We start from the raw sequence: 17,042 nt of genomic DNA, 5'->3' as shown, positions 1-17,042 counted from the left end.
CGCGGTTTCGCCATGTTGGCCAGGCTGTTCTTGAACTCCTGACTTCAAGTGATCTGCCTGCCTTGGCCTCCCAAAGTGCTGAGATTACAGGCGTGAGCCATCGTGCCCGGCAGTCAGCTAGAACTTTCTAGTCAAAATTGCAAACCCCAGTCGTAGTGAAAGAGTTTAAAATAAGGATAGAGGAAATAATTATTCAAGGCTATTTTCAAAATCTGAGACTAATTACATATATAAGATATCACTTCTGTAAGACAAGTTCATTTACTTAAGGAGTTAGTGGCTTTTACTAGAGTCACTGGTCAGTGTTTCTGAGAGCTTTTGGAGACCATGGAAAATTGCTGATGTATGACTCAATTTTTATTTTTGGAAAATAATAACAGATATTCATATCCTTACAATTCATATGAACAAATGTTAACCTTTTGTATATTTGCTTCAGATCTTTTTTACAATTGAAATAAACATTGTAGATAAGGTTATGAAGTACCATTTGAATCCTTAGTTCCATTTTCCCTTCTCAAAAGTAACCCCTATCATGAATTTGATGTCTTTCTTTCCAGTCCCTGTTTTTTTACTTCTACTAATTATATATACAGTCATAATCCATATGTAATATTTTTATTTATACAAATAGAATTGTGCTGCAGGTATGTCTCTGCAGTTTGTATTTGGAAACTGTCCATTTGTTACATACAACTTTTATTTTTGCATTGCTATTAGTCTGTCATTTCTGTATACAACGTTATATTTATCGATTCTACTTGTAACCTCTGAACTGTTTTGTTTTCCTCATTACCAACAGAGAGATGAAGAAGGTTAAGAACTTCCTCACAAAAGTCTTCTTATGTAGGAGAATTTCTCTACAGCAGGGTTTCTCCACCTCAGCACTACTGAGATTTAAGGCTGGATAATTCTTGGTTGTGAGGAGATATCTTATGCATTTTAGAATGTTCAGCGGTATCCCTGGCATCTACTCACTAGACACCAATAGTACCTTTCCAATTGTGACAACCAAAAATGTCTCCTGCCAAACGTCCTCTGTGCAGCAAAATCACAGCTGGTTGAGAACCACTACATTACTTGTGTGTACACAGAAGTGGAACTGCTGGTTCAAGTTAAAGTTAAAGTCTCTTTTTTTTTTTTTTTTTTTTGAGACAGAGTCTTGCTCTGTTGACCAGGCTGGAGTGCAGTGGTGGATCTCGGCTCACTGCTTTCTCTGCCTCCCAGGTTCATGCCATTCTCCTGCCTCAGCCTCCCGAGTAGCTGGGACTATGGGTGCCCATCACCACGCCCGGCCGATTTTTTTTTTTTTTTTTTGTATTTTTAGTAGAGACGGGGTTTTGCCGTGTTAGCCAGGATGATCTTGATCTCCTGACCTCGTGATCCACCCGCCTTGGCCTCCCAAAGTGCTGGGATTACAGGCATGGGCCACCGCACCCGGCCCTCAAGTTAAAGTCTTAAGATATTCTTACTTGCTGGGCGCGGTGGCTCACGCCTGTAATCCCAGCACTTTGGGAGGCCGAGACGGCCGGATCACGAGGTCAGGAGATTGAGACCATCCTGGCTGACACGGTGAAACCCTGTCTCTACTAAAAAATACAGAAAACTAGCCGGGCGAGGTGGCAGGCGCCTGTAGTCCCAGCTACTCGGGAGGCTGAGGCAGGAAAATGGCGTGAACCCGGGAGGCGGAGCTTGCAGTGAGCTGAGATCCGGCCACTGCACTCCAGCCTGGGCGGCAGAGCGAGACTCCGTCTCAAAAAAAAAAAAAAGATATTCTTACTTGTACAGTTTTAGACAGGTGTTTTTTTTTTTTTTTTTTAAACTGTAGCTCCTGGTGTGAATGACCTTGGCCTAGACTAACACTGGTTCTATAGTACCAGGAGACACTAGAGAGAACATTGAGATTTCAGTTTGAGAATGGGTTGGAGACTGCTGTATGGATGTCTGTATCCTCAACCTCCCAACCACACTAGACCTCTTTCCCTGAATAGATTTTCTGAGTTTGGGCATCTGTCTTTTATTATTATTATTATTATTACTATTATTATTATTATCATCATTATTTGAGGCAGAGTCTTGCTGTGTCACCCAGACTGGAGTGCAGTGGCACGATCATGGCTCACTGCAGACTTGACCTCTTGTGCTTAAACAATCCTTCCACCTCAGCCTATTGAGTAGCCGGGGCCACTGGTGTGTACAACTCACTATGCCTGGCTAATTTTAAAAAACTTTTTGCCTGGGTATGGTAGTTCACGCCTGTAATCCCAGCACTTTGGGAATCTGAGGTGGGGGGATCACGAGGTCAGGAGTTTAAGACCAGCCTGGTCAGCATGGTGAAACTCTATCTCTACTATAAAGTAAAATACAAAAAAATTGGCCGGGCATGGTGTGGTGTGCCTGTGGTCTCAGCTACTTGGGAGGCTGAGGCAGGAGAATTGCTTAAACTCGGAAGGCAGAGGTTGCAGTGAGCTGAGGTCACACCACTGCACTCCAGCCTGGGTGACAGAGTGAGACTCTGTCTCAAGAAAAAAAGAAAAAAAATTTTTTTTCTTTTGAAGCAGGGTCTTTTTCCGTTACCCAGGCTGGAGTGCAGTAGTACAATCACCGCTCACTGCAGTCCCGACCTTTTAGGCTTAAACAATCCTCCCAGCTTAGCCTCCCAAGTAGCTGGGACCACAGGCACGTGCCACCATGCCCGGCTAATTTAAGAAGCTTTTGTATAGGTCCTGTCTCCCTATATTGCCCAGGCTGGTCTCGAACTCTTAGGCTCAAGCAGTCATCCTGTTTCAGCCTCCCAAAGTGCTGGGATTACAGGCATGAGCCCCTGCGTGCAGCCTTAATTTTTTTTTGTAGAGATGGGGTCTTGCTATGTTGCCCTGGCTGGTCTCAAACTCCTGAGCCCAAGCAATCCTCCTGCCTCAGTTTCCTAAAATACTGGAATTATAGGGATGAAGCATGGCATCTGGCTGGGCAACTGTCTTTTAAGGTGGAGTAGATGAAAGAGAGAGAGCATGGGGGTTTTATTATTTTTTTAATTTTTGGTTTGAGAGAGGGTCTCACTCTGTCACCCAGGCTGGAGTGCAATGGCGTGATCTCGGCTCACTGCAATGTCCATATCCTGGGCTCAAATGATCCTCTTGCCTCAGCCTCCCAAGTAGCTGGGACTACAGGCATGCACCACCATGCCTGCCTAATTTTTGTATTTTTTTGTAGAAACTGGGTTTCGACATGTTGCCCAGGCTGGTCTCGAACTCCTGGACTCAAGTGATCCATCCTCCTCAGCCTCCCAAAACACTGGAATTATAGGTGTAAGCCAGTGTGCCTGGCCTTAATGTTCTGATATAATACTTAGAATGTAGGATACCCTCAATAAATATTTTTGAGTGAATCTTTGGGAAGAATGAAGATGAGGTTTAAGGGGAAAGGCAGCTGAGCTCTCTCATTCCTCTGCCTTTGAATTAAATCACTGAATTCAACACTACTGTGAGGAGGTGGAAAAGGACTAGGAACATTGTGGAATGAGTCAAAGTTTGAAATGTCACTCTAACCTTCTCTTCTGGTAGGACTCAACAGTAGCCTTCCTTGAGGACCTGCCTTTCCCATTTGCTGCCTGAAGTTAATGTTTCTTGCTGGCCAAATCAGGGACATGCAGGCATTGTAAGGGCTGATTATCTGATCCTCTTACTAATTTACTGCTTGGGGTGGGGTGAGCAGGGAGGAAAAGGGATACCTTGGTTTTTCTTTTATGGCTCTTTTAGCATCTCAAGTCATAGCCCATATGCCTCCTTTCTTGTTGATCCTTCTTCCTATAGCTTTGTTTTGTTTCCCCTTATAGTTCCCTCTTATGCTTTTCATCTCCATCCCCATCCCCACCCACTGCCAGGGGGCTTGGGTTCTGAGCTGATGGGGTACCCCCCTCTGCAGAGCGGGATGAGTGGGTGTTCCGGCAGGGATGTGGTCATTGACGGCCAGTGAGGGCGAGAGTACCACTGCCCACTTCTTCCTTGGAGCTGGAGATGAGGGGCTGGGCACCCGTGGAATAGGCATGAGGCCAGAAGAGAGTGACAGCGAGCTCCTTGAGGACGAGGAGGATGAAGTGGTAAGAATGGGGAAAATGATATAACTTGGTGTTGGAGCCTCTGTCCTCGAGAATTAAGATTCTATTGGTTGGAGATACCTCTCTGTTCTTTCCAAATGCATAGACTCCCTGTCATAAACAGGCCCTATCCTGGTTTAGGGGAGGGGCAGTAGAGATTGGTTAGGTTGCCTCTCTTAGAAACCCCTGCCTTGGCCGGGTGTGGGTAATCCCAACACTTTGGGAGGCCAAGGCAGCTGGATCATTTGAGGTCAGGAGTTCGAAACCAGCCTGTCCAACATGGTGAAACCCTGTCTCTACTAAAAATACAAAAATTAGCTGGGCATGGTGGTGAGTGCCTGTAATCCCAGCTACTGGGGAGGCTGAGGCAGGAGAATCACTTGAGCCCAAGAGTTGGGGGTTGCAGTGAGCAGAAATCATGCCACTGCACTCCAGCCTGGGCGACAGAGTGAGACTCCGTCTCAAAAAAAAGAAAAAAAGAAACCCCTGCCCTTAGGATCTTCCTGTTGTCTCATGGTTGTTGGTTCTCTAGCTCTCCTGCTTGAGCACGTATTTCCTATTGTGGAAAGGCTCCTATTCTGTAGGCAGTTGGAATCCCTAGCTGTGCCCCAACCTAGATCAAAGTTAGGAGGCACCCTTTATCCCATAGGTCCAGAGTCCTGGCAAGAAACTCTGTGCCCTAAGAAGATAAGACAGTGTTCCCAGAAGGGGGTGATATTGGTGGAAAGTTCTTGAGTTTCTGATAGCACTTCCTCTCTGTAGCCTCCTGAACCTCAGATCATTGTTGGCATCTGTGCCATGACCAAGAAATCCAAGTCCAAGCCAATGACTCAAATCCTAGAGCGACTCTGCAGATTTGACTACCTGACTGTTATCATTCTGGGAGAAGATGTAATCCTTAATGAACCTGTGGAAAACTGGCCATCCTGCCACTGTCTCATCTCTTTCCACTCCAAAGGTTGGGGTCTGGGAAGGAAAATGGGAGGGAATGGTGGTGGGAATACTGGTTTGGGACATGAGGTTCTTATTGTCTTATTTCCTTAGTAAAGAGCCATCAGCTACTTGTGACACACTAGAGAATGGTGCCAAGGAGTTTGCTTTCCCTGCATCTTGGAGGAGTTGCTGGGGATTTAAAGCCTATAGTCTAACCTCAGGACAACTCTAAGTCTCTTAGGATCTCTGGACAGAGTTGGGTCTCTGGAAGGACTGTAAAAATAATTTCTGTTTTACTTTTTCTTGATAAATATCCTAGACTTGGGGAGGTGGGCAGAAGAATAAGTGATGGATTGAGTGGGTAGAGGAGCTCAGTGGCAGCTAGTCGCTTTAATATGTCTTTCTGTCTCTCTTGCTCTTTTCTCATTCTCTTTCTCTCCCTTTCTTTTGTCTCTTTATTTTGTGTCTCCATTCCAGGCTTCCCTCTGGACAAAGCTGTTGCTTACTCCAAGCTTCGAAACCCCTTTCTTATCAATGATCTGGCCATGCAGTATTACATCCAAGATAGGTATAAATTCCTGTTGACCAGTGAGATGGGTGGCTTTGGGATCATGCATGTTCAGGGAACCCACTCTGAGAAGGGCAGAGTCAAACAAACATGCCTAATTTTTGTACCATAATTTTGTGCCCTGGTGTCTTTTAATCCTGTGCAAATGAAATCCCCAGGCTCTCCCCTTAGTTACTCCCACCTCTCCCAGCTATTTTATTTGGGGGTGACAGGAGGGAGGTGTACCGGATCCTGCAGGAAGAGGGTATTGATCTGCCTCGATATGCTGTGCTCAACCGTGATCCTGCCCAGCCTGATGGTGAGTACCTGGCCTGAGGGAGGGTTAGTCCTGCCTTTCCTTGCTTTCTATGACTTAGCCACGTTTCCATCTTCTAGACATCTCCTATATACCACCTATCTATGTGGGGTTTTGGTTATTGGATTATGGGTGGGGTTAGAGCCATAAGTCTTCGGACAGAGTCTTGGACCTGTTATATAGAGATTTTACCTCATCTATTACAAAGATATGGTCATAAAAATTTGAGGGTTATAGAGATGAAAACCTGGGGAAATGAGAATTAGTAATATTCCATAACCATAGGCCATAGGAATGACCACACACCCACCTTTCAGAATGCAACCTGATAGAAGGTGAAGACCAAGTAGAGGTCAATGGAGCTGTCTTTCCCAAGCCCTTTGTGGAGAAGCCAGTGAGTGCAGAAGACCACAATGTTTACATCTACTACCCCAGCTCAGCTGGAGGAGGAAGCCAGCGTCTCTTTCGTAAGGTAGGGGAGACATTTGAGCATCTGGAGAGTCAGAGAGGTAAAAGGGCAAGGATGAGGTCGTGGGGAAGGAAGATGGAGAATTTGGGGACAGAAGAGAGAGTTGAGGCAACATTGTTTTTTCTTCTTTTTTTTTCTCTTGAAGATTGGCAGCCGAAGCAGTGTTTACTCTCCTGAGAGCAGCGTCCGAAAGACGGGGTCGTACATCTATGAGGAATTTATGCCAACAGATGGCACAGATGTCAAGGTTATGGTGGATACAGGGATTTAAGAGGTTACAGATGTCTGGGTGGGGATGGGGTACTTGGGAAGCAGGTGGAAGTATATGGGGAGGAGGTCCTAGAAAATAACATGATGTGAATGTGATTGGCTTTCATATTCAGGTGAAGTTAATGAGTGGAGGATTCAGACATTCACATTTTCACTATCAGAGCAAGGGCAAGGCTGACTTAGAAAAATGGTATAATGTTGGTAAATTATTGTTTAATAAGGACTGTCTGACAGTAGTGGAGTCCCGAGGAGAAATTCGTAATGATACTTGAGTAGGGCTCAGTAGGAAAAATGTTGGTCAGTCCCCTTAATGCTCAGGATTTGTTGGTTTTGTTTTTGTTGTTGTTTTACTCTGAAACTAGTCTACAGACCTAGTGCTCATATTGTCTTCTCATATACAGGGTGAGCTGTGGGCATACTCAGTGATGCTATGTACCTGCAGGTGTATACAGTGGGGCCAGATTATGCCCATGCTGAAGCTAGAAAGTCTCCAGCTTTGGATGGGAAGGTTGAACGAGACAGTGAGGGGAAAGAGATTCGATATCCAGTCATGCTGACTGCCATGGAAAAGCTGGTGGCCAGGAAAGTCTGCGTAGCTTTCAAGGTAGAGGAGGGCCCAGGGAGGTTGCGAAATGAGGGAGAAAGGAAGGAACAGGGGTCCAGGAAGAGTAACTGTCTTGTTCTCATCTTTCTTCTTTTCCTTGCAGCAAACAGTTTGTGGGTTTGACCTTCTTCGTGCCAATGGTCATTCCTTTGTGTGTGATGTCAATGGTTTTAGTTTTGTCAAGAACTCGATGAAATACTATGATGACTGTGCCAAGATTCTGGGGTAAGAGACACAGTGGTCTGTGCTGGGGAAAATGGGCTTACAGAAGAATATTTGAAAGTTTTTGCTTTATTTTAAATATCATAAAGATGATTTAAAAGTGAAAAAGCAGGCCAGGTGCGGTGGCTCATGCCTATAAATTCAGCATTTTGAGAGGCTGAGACAGGTGGGTCACCTGAGGTCAGGAGTTAGAGACCAGCCTGGCCAACATGGTGAAACCCTGTTTCTACTAAAGATACAAAATTAGCCAGGCATGGTGGTGCAGGCCTGTAATCCCAGCTACCAGGGAGGCTGTGGCAGGAGAATCACTTGAACGCAGGAGGTGAAGGTTGCAGTGAGCTGAGATCGTGCCATAGTACTCCAGCCTGGGCGACAAGAGCGAAACTCTGTCTCAATAAATAAATAAATAAATTAAATAAATAAAAATAAGAAAGAAAGAAGGGGCTCCTCAGGCTCCTTGCCTTTCTATCACTGCCCCTCCAGAGACCATTGTTGTTACAAGTTTTAGACATAACAATTTATCTTTTTCTGCCATATCTAAGCTGTATTTATTTTACTAAATGTGGTCATACTATAATACTGCTCTGCAACTTGACTTTCCAAGAAATTTGTCACATAATGTATAAACCATTCGAAAATATATAAGGAATGATGACTATAGTGAGCATCTATGTATTCACCACCTAGCTTATGAAATAAAATGTTAGGAATATAGGCCGGGCATGGTGGCTCACGCCTATAATCCCAGCACTTTGGGAGGCCGAGGCAGGTGGATCATCTGCCGTCAGGAGTTTGAGACCAGCCTGACCAACATGGTGAAACCTCATTTCTACTAAAAATACAAAAATTGGGCAGGCTCGGTGGCTTCCGCCTGTAATCCCAGCACTTTGGGAGGCCGAGGTGCATGGATCACTTGAGGTCAGGACTGGTGAGACCAGCCTGGCCAGCATGGTGAAACCCCATCTCTACTAAAAATACACACACAAAAAAACTGGCTGGCATAATGGCGGGTACCGGTAATCCCAGCTACTTGGGAGGCTGAGACAGGAGAATCACTTGAACCCGGGAGGCGGAGATTGCAGCGAGGTGAGATCATGCCACTGCACTCCAGCCTGAGTGACAGGAGTGAGACTCCATCTCAAAACAAAACAAAACAAAAACAAAGAATTAGCCATGGTCAGGTGGGCCCCTGTCATCTCAGCTGCTCAGGAGGCTGAGGCAGTAGAATTGCTTGATCCCAGGAGGTGGAGATTGCAGTGAGCTGAGATCATGCCGTTGCACTCCAGCCTGGGCAACAACAGCGAAACTCTGTCTCAAAAAAAAAATATATATATACAGATATATACACATACACACACACATACATATATAGGTACACATATGTGTATATATGTATATATGTACATATATATGTATATATACACATACATGTATAGATATGTGTAGACACACACATGTGTGTATGTATACATGTATGTGTATGTGTATATATATGTTTATATATATATGTAATTGAAGCCCCTATATACTCCTCCCTGGTAACATCCCCTCCTCATCCCCAGAGGGAACCACAATCCATAATTTGGTGTTTGTCATTCCCATATATTTATTTATATTTTTACTGTCTGTGTATGGGTATTTGTTTGTATGTTTTTAGACTTCATATCAACATATTCTTCTGCCTGCAGCCTGCTTGTTTTTGTGAGCTTCATTCATATGAGTAGTTCTGGTTTATTCGTTTTTACATGGCTTCTTTGTTTCTCTTTCTAGGAATACCATAATGCGGGAGCTTGCCCCACAGTTCCAGATTCCATGGTCCATCCCCACAGAGGCTGAGGACATTCCCATTGTTCCTACCACATCTGGCACTATGTAAGCAAAAGTAAAAGGTCTGGAGTAACCTACTTAAGACCCATGGGACTCCTTCAGCCAGGCTACTGGTTACTTCCTGACCCCACACTATCTGACTAACGGAGCCTGGGCCTCTTATACACAGTCTTCTTAACTCCACTTATATTCTCTGCCTTTTTTTTTTTGAGACAGAGTCTTGCTGTGTTGCCCAGGCTGGAGTGCAGTGGCATGATCTTGGCCCACAGCAACCTCCACCTCCTGGGTTCAGGTGAGCACATCTGGCTAATTTTTGTGTTTTTTGGGTTTTTTTGTTTTTTTTTTTTTTTGAGACGGAGTCTGGCTCTGTCGCCCAGGCTGGAGTGCAGTGGCCGGATCTCAGCTCACTGCAAGCTCCACCTCCCGGATTTATGCCATTCTCCTGCCTCAGCCTCCCAAGTAGCTGGGACTACAGGCGCCCGCCACCTCGCCTGGCTAGTTTTTTGTATTTTTAGTAGAGATGGGGTTTCACCGTGTTAGTCAGGATGGTCTTGATCTCCTAACCTCGTGATGCGCCCGTCTCGGCCTCCCAAAGTGCTGGGACTACAGGCTTGAGCCACTGCGCCCGGCCATTTTTGTGTTTTTAGTAGAGACAGGGTTTCACCATGTGACCAGGCTGATCCTGAACTCCTGAGCTCAAGTGATCCATCCACCTCAGCCTTCCAGTGTGCTGGGATTATAGGCATGAGCCTCTATGCCCAGCCTCCATTTATATTCCTAATCACAGTTTCCTTTTCATTATCTTTTTTTTTTTTTTAGTGACAGGGTCTGGCTCTGTTTCCCAGGCTGGAGTGCAGTGGTGCACTAATGTTTCGCTGCAGCCTCTACCTCCTGGGCTCAAGTGATCCTCCCATCTCAGCCTCCCAAATAGCTGGGACCACAGGCGTATGCCACCATGCCTGGATAATTTTTTTTCTTTTAACTTTTTTATAGACAGGCTGACCCTATGTTGCTTATGTTCACCCTATGTTTCTCCTGGGCCTAAGTGATCCTCCCACCTCAGCCTCCCAAAGTGCTGAGATCACAGGCATGAGCCCTGCTCAGCCCCTCTATTTTTTGACATGTCAAGTAATGTGATGACAGGAGGTGGGATGGGGGTGTGGGAGAGGCTCTGATAACATTTATGATCTTAGGATGGAACTTCGTTGTGTCATTGCAATTATTCGTCATGGGGATCGTACTCCTAAGCAGAAGATGAAGATGGAAGTGAAACACCCAAGGTAGGAAGAGTGTCCTAATTTACACAAATAGGTTTTCGTGAGGAAGACTGCATGGGGCGCAACTGCTAGAGGCTTTGACTGTCTCATCCCACACTGAAGCTTCTCATTATTTCTTCAGGTTTTTTGCTCTGTTTGAAAAACATGGTGGCTACAAGACAGGGAAATTAAAACTCAAGCGACCTGAGCAGCTCCAGGTAAGGTAGTGAATCTGGCCAGGAGGAGCAGTGCTATGAGAGAGAGAGAGAGGATATGGCATTGGGAGTCTCGATAAAAGACTGGGATCAAAAGGTAACTGTCTAGGACTTGGCCTTCTGCATGGATACCTTATTTCCTCTAGGAGGTGCTGGATATCACAAGGCTGTTGTTGGCTGAACTGGAGAAAGAACCAGGTGGTGAGATCGAGGAGAAGACTGGAAAACTAGAGCAGCTGAAGTCTGTATTGGAGATGTGAGAAAGGGGATAGCAAAAGGGAGTCAATAACAGAGTTGGGGTGCTGGAACAGAAAATAAACTGTGACTTTATCCTGCAGGTATGGTCACTTCTCAGGTATAAACCGGAAGGTACAATTGACTTACTACCCTCATGGAGTAAAAGCGTCTAATGAGGGGCAAGGTAAGATGTAGTCCCCCTTACCATTACCTCTCAGATCTTGTGTTCTTTTTATTTTTGTCTATCTTCTCTCCCCACCAGATGTCTTTTACTTGAGCCTGTAGATGACCTATACCCCAAATTACCTCTCTGGCCTCCTCAGAAGACCTAGCATTTAGACGTTCCCACTACTTTTCTTAGATCTAGAGCATTCATTGCCCCTTATTCCCTCAGATCTACAGAGGGAGGCTCTGGCCCCATCTCTGTTGCTGGTGCTGAAGTGGGGTGGAGAACTCACTCCTGCTGGCCGTGTTCAGGCTGAGGAGCTGGGGCGAGCTTTTCGCTGCATGTACCCTGGAGGACAGGGTGAGTGTTTTGGGGAGTAAACACAACAGGGCCGGGATAAAAATGATTAGAGAGTAAGTTGGGGAAAATGAAGTGACAGAGACAGTGGGGAAATGAATATTTTTTCTTCCACGAGTATTTATAGCAGTCCATTCCTGGTCCCCCGCTTTGTCCCCAGGTGACTATGCTGGCTTCCCTGGTTGTGGGCTGCTTCGTCTCCATAGCACTTTCCGCCACGACCTCAAGATCTATGCCTCTGATGAGGGTCGTGTTCAGATGACTGCTGCTGCCTTCGCCAAGGTGCATACTACAGTTCTATAGTCCAGTTTCCATTAGGTAGAGAAGCAGAGTTTGGAGAACCAGTTGGAGCATTTCAGGGTGCTTGTAGGCCAACTCAGAAGTTTCTGCATGTATTGGACCCATCTTGTACTACTGAGAATGAGCTGAGAATAATCAGTGATTGTAGGCCCCATCTCTTCAACCAGGTCCCATTCGATCCCTGGGACCATCTAGGCCTAGGGATACTAACCTGCAAGGGAAACAAATAGACCTTGTGCTTTCTCTTTAGGGCCTTCTGGCTCTAGAAGGGGAGCTGACACCTATTTTGGTGCAAATGGTGAAGAGTGCCAACATGAATGGGCTACTGGACAGCGATGGGGATTCTTTGAGCAGCTGCCAGCACCGGGTGAAGGCTCGGCTGCACCATATTTTACAGCAGGATGCGCCCTTTGGCCCTGAGGACTACGACCAGGTCAGGCTCTAAAATAACCTGGATCCCCAATTCCTAGAATTCTCAATAGTAGGGATCAATAATAACGGTATTTACTGCATGCTAGGCACTGTTTTAGTTGTTTTACACATATTATTTAATCCTTACAGCAACCCTTTGAGATACGTACAGGTCCACAGTATGTTATGCGTAATTTTGAAAGTTAAAAAGATTTTTTTCTTGACATTAAGATTCATTTGGCAGCTAAACCTGACACGAACTGTCATGAGATTTGTATAATCCTTGGTTTTCCCACTTAGTGTAAATAGTCATGCATTTTGTGGCAGAAATATTAATGTGTTTGGTTACGCCACAGGCCCTGTTGGAGGTATTATATACATATGGCATATATACTGTATTCACTTCTAAAGTCCCACACATTCTCATTCCAAAGCACAGCTCAGATCCCAAGGACCCTGAACTAAAGAATGTTTCAGTTATCCATTGTTGCATAATAAACTACCCCAAAATGTAGTAACCTAAAACAACAACCATTTTATTATCTCTCACAGTTCTGGGCTCATCTGATCTTGCTTGGAGTCTGTCTTGAAATTGCAGTCAGATATTGACTGGAGCTGGAACCATCTGGAATTCAGCTGGGATTGTGGGATGGCTGGCTCTCTCCCTCTGCATGCTCTCCCTGCAATCTCAGTGCCTCTTTTCTCCACATGGTTCTTCATATGGTTTCTGTAGCATGATAGCTGGATGTATTAAATGGTAGCAGTAGGGATATTCAAAAGCAGAAGCTTAGAAACTTTCTTAAAGTGTAGGCTCAGAATTAGCACAACATAACTTTGTTATTTTTTATTGGTTAAGCAGTCACCGGGCCAGCCAGATTTAAGGGAAGGGAAGGAAGACAAAGAATTGATGGTGATCTTTAAAGCACTACGAGGACTGCAGATCACAAGGACTTTCTTCCCATTTTACAGATGAGGAAACCTAGGCTCAGAAGAATCTAAGCAATTTTCCTCATGTCATCCACTTAATACAAACCCAAGGAGTCTAACTCCAAAATCCAGGCTGTTACATTGCTTTATAGTATTAATTCTAGTATATGCCATTACCCAATATGGTTATTCTTTTTCCTGCATATCTAGGCCACAATTTACCAGGCAGTGGTTTTCTACTCTTCCCACTCCTCGTTTCTGATAGGTTCTTTTAAAAAAAGTTTAAAAATTTAAAATTGTGGTGCTACTTTAACCATTTTTAAGTGTACAGTTCAGTAGCATTACATGTATTTACATTGTTGTGTAACATTTCTAATTGGTTCTTAAATGAGCTAAGTAAGCACATTGCTATGATTCCATGGCATTTTCTGTGTTCTCTGAGTAGGACTTGATAAGGAACAGGACCTTTCCTTTATTTCCCAATCCATTGCTCACTGTCAAACTCAAAAAAGCTAAGGCAGCTTTCCTTTTCTGCCTTGCCTTCTTTTGCAAGCAAGAATGAAACTTGTGGCCGGGCGCGGTGGCTCACGCCTGTAATTCCAGCACTTAGGAAGGCCGAGACGGGCGGATCGCAAGGTCAGGAGATCGAGACCAGCCTGACTAACACGGTGAAACCCCGTCTCTACCAAAAAAAATACAAAAAACCAGCCGGGCGAGGTGGCGGGCGCCTGTAGTCCCAGTTACTCGGGAGGCGGAGGCAGGAGAATGGCGTGAACCCGGGAGGCGGAGCTTGCAGTGAGCTGAGATCCGGCCACTGCACTCCAGCCTGGGTGACAGAGCGAGACTCTGTCTCAAAAAAAAAAAAAAAAAAAAAAAAGAATGAAACTTGTGAGGATCTGAATAGAATTGTGCATTTTCAGCCACAATCTTGATTCTCCCTCTCCATTTCTCATTGACTGTTACTGTCCTAAAAGCCTGAGTCGGAACCCAGTTCTGAGGCAGCATTTCTACTCTAGGCTCAGGCTGGCATCTTGTTTAGAGGAAGAAGATGATGTTATCTCTGATCTCTACTCATGAAAACATTCTGTGGAGATTTTGAGGGATTTTGGTTTAATCCTTATTCTCCAGTATTTTCCATGTGTATTCTAGAGCCTTCAAGAAAATAACTTAGGTCTGTTTTATTTTCTCTGGACTCTAAGACTCTTAAAATCAATCCCTCTTAGATGACTATATGGTAGAGCAGTGCCCTTACCTGAAGGCCTAGAGCTGCTACTATTCCCAGTAACCTAAGAATGCTCACTGGAGTGAACCAGCATACAGATCTGTATTGTGGGTAGTCTCTGTGTAATAAGCTCACAGGAATCTGGGCAATTAGTGCTGAGCTTATCTTGCTTTTCTTCTCTCAATTCTTCATAGCTGGCTCCCACCAGAAGTATTTCCCTGCTCAACTCCATGACTATCATCCAGAATCCTGTGAAGGTCTGTGATCAGGTATTTGCCCTGATCGAAAACCTCACCCACCAGATCCGGGAACGAATGCAGGACCCCAGGTCTGTAGGTGGGTATGAATACTACTATCTTCCCTTCAAGGTCTCAGGTATGGATGGGTTTCTCAGGCATTCTTGTGTCATCTGCTAAATGTCACAGACCAGGCCGCCTCCTCCCTCTGGTTCTACTTCAGAGTCATCAGGGTCTTTGGTTGGAGGTAAAATCTTTGATTCTTGTCTGATTTCTGCCTTTCTTCCAGACCTGCAGCTCTACCACAGTGAGACACTAGAGCTAATGCTACAGCGTTGGAGCAAGCTGGAGCGTGACTTTCGACAGAAGAGTGGGCGCTATGATATCAGTAAGATCCCTGACATCTATGACTGTGTCAAGTATGATGTGCAGCACAATGGGAGTCTGGGACTTCAAGGCACAGCCGAGTTGCTCCGTCTCTCTAAGGCATTGGCTGATGTGGTCATTCCCCAGGTGTGTCTTGTATAAGGGACCTAGCCTGGGGATGAGGGTGTTGGGAAGGAAAGAGAGAAAAGGTGGAAAGGAAGGGTGATTTGGGACTAGAGGAAAGCCACTTAGAGAAGGAATAAGTTGAGTTTCTGCATTTCTCAGGGTCCAGTCTGGCTCTTGGTAAGTACAGGAGGCTAATTCAGGAGACACCTGGAAGAGGGGGAGTGTAGTGGATATGAAAGAAGCGCTAGACGTGAGGTGAAGACAGGCATGATCTTTGTCCTGGGAATATGAGGCATGAGAAAACAAGATTTATTGAGGTATTTATTCCTGGCCTGTGGCCCCTAGGAGTACGGGATCAGCCGGGAGGAGAAACTGGAAATTGCTGTGGGCTTCTGTCTTCCACTGTTGCGGAAGATACTGCTTGACCTGCAGAGAACCCACGAGGATGAGTCTGTCAACAAGCTGCATCCCCTGTGAGGGAGGGCTGGGAGGGGTGTTGGATGGAGGGAGGGGCATGTCAGGGAGTCTTGGGGGAATCAAGGCTGGGACAGCCTGGGGAAGCAAGAATAGACAAGATTTTGGGATGGAAAGGAGAGAAGTCTTTGAGGTGGGAGAAGAGAATTTGCAGAAGGGTGGGAGGAGGATTAATTGACTGTGTGAGTGATTTAGCTGTTATCTCAGGTACTCCCGAGGCGTGCTCTCCCCAGGTCGCCACGTTCGAACACGTCTCTATTTCACCAGTGAGAGCCACGTCCACTCCCTACTCAGTGTCTTCCGTTATGGAGGACTTCTTGATGTAAGAATCCTCCTTCTTCTTTAGCCTGTGAACAGATTTTTTCCCAGCATTCTTTCACTCTTCTCCTCATGCTTTGCAAATGAAAGCTTTCTCCCTTCTCATTAGCTCCCTGCTCATTCCCTGACTCCCTTTTCCTTAAGCAATGGCTTACCTCTTTTTGCATTTGGTAGGAGACCCAGGATGCACAATGGCAGCGAGCTTTGGATTATCTTAGTGCCATCTCAGAGCTTAACTATATGACCCAGATTGTCATCATGCTTTATGAGGACAACACACAGGTGAGGAGCTAGCAGGTGGGGGATGAGAGGAAGGCCCCTTCTTTTGACTTCTATTAAAAAAAAAAACTCGCTTATCCTTACGATTTGGAGAATCCAGCTAGGTGTGGCACTTAGGCACAGCATGACACAGAGCATCCAGGAGGTTCTTACTGGAACAGAAAATATGTTCTGGGATGTTGCTGAGCCAGAGAGATCACCTAGAACACAGCTCTGGCATTAGGAAGAGTATGGAATTTGGGACAATGTTATAAGTCTTATTTCCTTAAACATGGTTATACATATACCTTCTGCATATGGCTCCACAATGATACTTTTTTTTCTTTTTTTTTTTTTTTTTTGAGACAAGGTCTCACTCTGTCACCCAGGCTGGAGTGCGGGGCTGCAATCTGAGCTCACTGCAGCCTTGCAACCTCTGCCTCCTGGGCTCAAGTGATCCTCTCACATCAACCTCCCGAGTAGCTGGGATGACAGACATGTGCCACCATGCCTGGCTAATTTTTTGTATTTTTTGTGGAGATAGGGTCTCAACATGTCACCCAGGCTGGTCTCGAACTCATGGACTCAAGTAATCTGCCTGCTCCAGTCTCCCAAGTGCTAGGATTACAGGTGTGAGCCACTGCTCCCGGCCCAGAAGATACCTTTAAATGTGCTATATGCACCATAGCCAAACTGAGTTATTGTGGAAGGTGATGGGAAGGGTTGTAAAGCTGGAAATTCAAAAGTCACGTGCAATGGCGAAATCACAAATGGTAGAGATGAGGGAATGAGGATCCTGTAAGAGACAATATATAGTTGAAGCTATAACAGGTCAGCCCCGGAGTGGGACAAGACCCTGAATTCCTAGGAGGATGAATCCTCTTGAGTT

At 45.4% G+C, this 17,042-nt stretch overlaps 1 protein-coding gene across 50 annotated transcripts in view; it reads left to right on the top strand.

Annotated features, from left to right (window-relative positions):
* PPIP5K1 (diphosphoinositol pentakisphosphate kinase 1) overlaps window positions 1-17,042 on the top strand; it is a 60,811-nt gene that overhangs the window by 2,277 nt on the left and 41,492 nt on the right. For 13 of the 50 annotated variants that reach the window (XM_077939235.1, XM_077939244.1, XM_077939248.1 and 10 more), the window contains exons 2-23: window positions 3,564-3,657; window positions 3,925-4,099; window positions 4,859-5,054; window positions 5,507-5,597; window positions 5,810-5,895; window positions 6,210-6,364; window positions 6,507-6,608; window positions 7,074-7,235; window positions 7,339-7,460; window positions 9,228-9,329; window positions 10,478-10,564; window positions 10,683-10,758; window positions 10,902-11,011; window positions 11,094-11,176; window positions 11,387-11,518; window positions 11,676-11,797; window positions 12,066-12,248; window positions 14,570-14,711; window positions 14,901-15,124; window positions 15,449-15,576; window positions 15,785-15,899; window positions 16,070-16,177. In XM_077939235.1, coding sequence (XP_077795361.1) covers window positions 3,953-4,099; window positions 4,859-5,054; window positions 5,507-5,597; window positions 5,810-5,895; window positions 6,210-6,364; window positions 6,507-6,608; window positions 7,074-7,235; window positions 7,339-7,460; window positions 9,228-9,329; window positions 10,478-10,564; window positions 10,683-10,758; window positions 10,902-11,011; window positions 11,094-11,176; window positions 11,387-11,518; window positions 11,676-11,797; window positions 12,066-12,248; window positions 14,570-14,711; window positions 14,901-15,124; window positions 15,449-15,576; window positions 15,785-15,899; window positions 16,070-16,177 — 2,673 coding nt within the window. In that variant the 5' untranslated portion in view covers window positions 3,564-3,657; window positions 3,925-3,952. Of the gene's footprint in view, window positions 1-3,563; window positions 3,658-3,835; window positions 4,100-4,858; window positions 5,055-5,506; window positions 5,598-5,809; window positions 5,896-6,209; window positions 6,365-6,506; window positions 6,609-7,032; window positions 7,236-7,338; window positions 7,461-9,227; window positions 9,330-10,477; window positions 10,565-10,682; window positions 10,759-10,901; window positions 11,012-11,093; window positions 11,177-11,386; window positions 11,519-11,675; window positions 11,798-12,065; window positions 12,249-14,569; window positions 14,712-14,900; window positions 15,125-15,448; window positions 15,577-15,784; window positions 15,900-16,069; window positions 16,178-17,042 lie in introns of all 50 variants that reach the window. The other 37 variants (XM_077939242.1, XM_028850829.2, XM_028850825.2 and 34 more) reach the window with 14 other exon arrangements.

The sequence above is a fragment of the Macaca mulatta genome, chromosome 7 (genome assembly GCF_049350105.2).
Source record: "Macaca mulatta isolate MMU2019108-1 chromosome 7, T2T-MMU8v2.0, whole genome shotgun sequence".
NCBI lineage: Eukaryota > Metazoa > Chordata > Mammalia > Primates > Cercopithecidae > Macaca > Macaca mulatta.
Note: the sequence above shows the minus strand (reverse complement) of the source record. Positions and strands in the feature narration are given on the sequence as shown.